The sequence below is a fragment of the Limulus polyphemus genome, unplaced genomic scaffold, assembly GCF_000517525.1.
Source record: "Limulus polyphemus unplaced genomic scaffold, Limulus_polyphemus-2.1.2 Scaffold11678, whole genome shotgun sequence".
Classification (NCBI taxonomy): domain Eukaryota; kingdom Metazoa; phylum Arthropoda; class Merostomata; order Xiphosura; family Limulidae; genus Limulus; species Limulus polyphemus.
In genome coordinates this window covers 8,780-13,424 of record NW_013677288.1, presented here as the reverse complement: position 1 = coordinate 13,424, position 4,645 = coordinate 8,780, and the positions used below count along the sequence as shown (strand labels likewise).

Genomic DNA, 4,645 nt, shown 5'->3' with positions numbered 1-4,645 from the left:
CCTACAGAATACACGGTTACAGATGTCATCCTACCCAATACACGGTTACAGATGTCATCCTACCAGAATACACGGTTTTCACTTATAAATTCACATTTTTCTGATGTGAATATGTATAAAGGTTTCACACTTAGGGGTTGTCTACTAGTGATAAAATAATATAAATTTCACAATTGGGGGTTGTCTACTAGTTATAAAAGAACATACTTTCCACACTTGGACTTGTCTATTAGTTACGAAAGAATGTAGGTTCCATAATTAGGGTTGTCTACTAGTTATAAAAGAACAAATTTCTGGTAAATAGTGAATCAGAACAATTCAACATTATCACTTTTCTTGAACTTGTTCCAACGTTTTATTAAGCACACTTGCATAATTGTTACAGGGGAAGAGAATCCCTTTTAGGAAAAGTTAAAAAAAAAGTCAAGCATATTTTCTTTGTAAGTGCGATCCAGAATGTACAGTTATCATATGTGTAGTTTATTCCATAACATAAAATACTGTAACTGTTGTCAAGTTAGGTTTAGGTAGTGCAATTCTCATGTTAATTGTGTTTTATGGGCTTTTCCTGCTTAAGTTTGGACTTATGAGAAACTGTTGCCTGGTCCATAAAGCATAATTTCAACACCAAATCGTTAACTAAGCTCCTAAACCTGGTACATGTTGTTTAAGATTTTAAAAGTTAAAGAAAACACCAAGACAATGTTCAGTTCCTGTACAGGTTTAAATAATGTGCAGGGAGATTAATCATTAAGCTCATAATACAATATTCTCATGAGTTTGTATATTTTAACATAAACTAACCCAACAGGCTATTTGCTCTGTTCACCATCTGGTACTGAACCCGTATTTTAGCATTTTAAGATCGTAAATTTACTGCTGACCCAAAGGTGAACTAAACATTAGCAGAGGGTTAAAGTGTGAGTGTTCATTTCAACAAAAAGCCACACAATGAGATACCTTTCACCACTGGGAATTGAATCCCTGAATTTTAGTGCTACAAGTCTATAAACTTTCTGCTAACACACATCGAGGGACCTCAAAAGAGACTTTTACAGTGGAAATAGTGGTAGAGAGTAATAATCAGAAATGCTAATTTCAATTATTTGATATTTTTGTGACACTAATTGGTGCTAATAGGTAATTAATTAAAAATATTAATCACCCAGCTCATTTTATTATAAGTATTATTGTAACATGTTACATAAGTTTTATTTCATTTTTGCATACGATGATCTTTATTCACATATGTACGTATGAAATTATAAACAGCGTAACGATAGAGGTCAGATAATACACAAACTAAAGACACCACAATGTTTCTCATACTAGTGAGTTCCTTCAAACATAAACATAATGAAACTGTATACAAGAATTCCAAGATGTGTTGAAGTCCAATAATGAGAAGTATCACAAACATTGTTTATTCACTTCATATATATAATGACTTAGAGCTCCACTTGTTCTGGTAGAGAAGAAAGTAATTTACAACACTAAAACTAATGAAGGTAAAAAATATGAACACAAAAATTATATCTGAAGTCATGGAAAATACACAACAGTATTACAGAAGTCATGAACTGCATATAAGTTATATACTGTAGTATGACAGGAGTCATGAACTGCATATAAGTTATATACTGTAGTATGACAGGAGTCATGAACTGCATATAAGTTATATACTGTAGTATGACAGAAGTCATGAGCTGCATATAAGCTATATACTGTAGTATGACAGAAGTTATGAACTGCATATAAGTTATATACTGTAGTATGACAGAAGTCAAGGCCTGTATATAAGTTATATACTGTAGTATGACAGAAGTCAAGGCCTGTATATAAGTTACATACTGTAGTATTACAGATGTCAAGGCCTGTATATAAGTTATATACTGTAGTATTACAGATGTCAAGGCCTGTATATAAGTTACATACTGTAGTATTATAGAAGTCAAGGCCTGTATATAAGTTATATACTGCAGTATTACAGATGTCAAGGCATGTATATAAGCTATATACTACAGTATTACAGATGTCAAGGCCTGTACATAAGAGTTATGTTTTCAATTAATAATAAATTCTATGAATTTATTTGAAGCAGTATCATTATTATATACACTGCTGGGAGACCATGGTTAGGTATGCCATACCTAAAGATAAATTAGAGGCGGGTAAAACAACTTTACAGCAGTCAGCAAGAGATGTTTGTCAGAAAATATATTCATCAGCATATTCCTAATTGAGATCCACACATGGAAGTTATGTCGTATGTATGAATGATGTCACCTACCACAAGCAGCATTTTAGTTAGGCTTACTGTTAAACAATAAAACTAGTTTTTTTTTGTTCTTATGTTTAGAGACATGAGAAGTATAAAGGAATGAAGGGAAAATCGTTATATTTCACAGTGTTAATTCAGCAATAACAAGGTTTTTGGAGCTGAGGAAAAAGCCAAACACATCTTGGCATAAAACAAATTAATTGTCCTTATGATATTAAAAAATAAGTTTTCTCCTGTTGTATACAAAAAGAAACAACTTTACATAGATATAGAAACAGAATATCTGTATAGATATGTACAACAAAAATCTTCCTGGAATTAAATACTGCAATCATAACACAGAATTAAAAAATTGCATTTTGTAAAGGTTTTAAATAAAAATTCACAAATTTAAAACTGGATCTTGATAATCCTAATTTCAAATTTCCAAGTTAATTTTTACAAACTTGACAAAAAAACCCAATAAACAATACTCATCTTAAAATTAACAAAAAATGTAAATCAAAGATTTTGTACTCGGATCTCACTCTTTAAAATGTTAAGAGATAAAAAAATGTAAAATCTAATTTTAAAACTTTTAATTATTGTTTTCTAAACTTGCTGGTGTTGTTACTGCAATAGGTTCTATCCTTTCTGAAGTATTAACAATCCCAAGTGATTGAGTTTCTGTGCACTCTGCTGTTCCTAAGTTAGCCATTCGAACATGTAAACCTGGGTGTGATGCCTGACCATCGGTCAGATTAGACATGCTAGAGACAACTGTTCGGTACATAGACACAGGAATGGTAACAACACCAGACACTGGAAATGCTGTAGAAATATAAGGATAGACTATGATAAAGAATATAAAAGCATAATATGAATGAAAGAGAAGTATTAATTAAAAGTAGATTATACTGTTTAAATATTCACGAAAAATTAATTTTATATTTTTGATTACTTATTCCTATATGACATAATCTTATTGCTGACTAGATGTTCTAAACTTGTAATATATAATTTTAAGGATTACAACAATTGAACCCATATTATCTTCTCATCATCAGGTAAGGGTTAGATTTTTTCTTTTTCTGAATGTAACTCTTACTTGGTGATGACCCATGATGACCCAGTACTGGGGTCATAATCATTACAAGCACAACTTAACTACTGCAAAATTTACTATTATTGTAATTCAGTTGAGAATGTTTGTCGCTAAACATTAAAACAAACTTGCTTTCCACCATCAAATTAAAACAGGTAGACTGTCCAATTGTAATCTAAACCCACCATCAAATTAAAACAGGTAGAATGTCCAGTTGTAATCTAAACCCACCATCAAATTAAAACAGGTAGAATGTCCAGTTGTAATCTAAACCCACAATCAAATTAAAACAGGTAGAATGTCCAGTTGTAATCTAAACCCACCATCAAATTAAAACAGGTAGAATGTCCAGTTGTAATCTAAACCCACCATCAAATTAAAACAGGTAGACTGTCCAATTGTAATCTAAACCCACCATCAAATTAAAACAGGTAGAATGTCCAGTTGTAATCTAAACATCATATTAAAACAGGTAGACTGTCCAGTTGTAATCTAAACATCATATTAAAACAGGTAGACTGTCCAGTTGTAATCTAAACATCATATTAAAACAGGTAGAATGTCCAGTTGTAATCTAAACCCACCATCAAATTAAAACAGGTAGAATGTCCAAATGTAATCTAAACCCACCATCAAATTAAAACAGGCAGAATGTCCAGTTGTAATCTAAACCCACCATCAAATTAAAACAGGTAGAATGCCCAAATATAATCTAAACATTGTTTGTGTTATTTTTTTAAATTTGTACTCCTCCTCAGTGTTCATAAGTGCTAACGAAACAGAGTCCAATAAAACTCACCACTTTGAGTGCCGTCTTCGCCAGTAAAAATAATCTGGCCATCTTGGTTCAGTGTTGCTTCAGTTAACGTTGCTAGCATATCACCATGAAGACTGACATTAAGCGGTAAGAAATGCTGATTACTCTGATTAGTCACTTCGGGATGTGATGCTGCTGTAATCTCCGTTAAGGACTGAACATTCTGGTTCTCTTCAGATGAGGAACCCTGAATCTGTAATTCAGTGTAAAAGTAACGTATACAGTTCACAGTGTATTATACTCAAAATATCACAGGGCACTCATAGTCTGTATATACTGGAAAAACAACAGGACTGATAACTAACTGTTAACTGTACGAGACCATATATAAAAATGTTAAAATAATAGGATGTGAACAACACAAGAGCTGAGAAAGAAAGTTTTTTTACAAGTATTTAACCCGGCACGATTTTTAAATTCCTTTCTGTGTATGTTACTGTGTTACATTAAACATTTAATTAAA

At 31.9% G+C, this 4,645-nt stretch overlaps 1 protein-coding gene across 1 annotated transcript in view; it reads right to left on the bottom strand.

The window, feature by feature from the left end:
- Positions 1–6: 6 nt before the first annotated feature.
- The window catches only part of LOC111083860 (nuclear respiratory factor 1-like), a gene marked incomplete at its 5' end in the record, with an annotated part of 12,017 nt that continues 7,378 nt past the window's right edge, over positions 7–4,645 (bottom strand). The window contains 2 exons of the mRNA XM_022380570.1: positions 7–3,091; positions 4,165–4,375. Coding sequence (XP_022236278.1) covers positions 2,859–3,091; positions 4,165–4,375 — 444 coding nt within the window. The remainder of the gene's footprint in view (positions 3,092–4,164; positions 4,376–4,645) is intronic.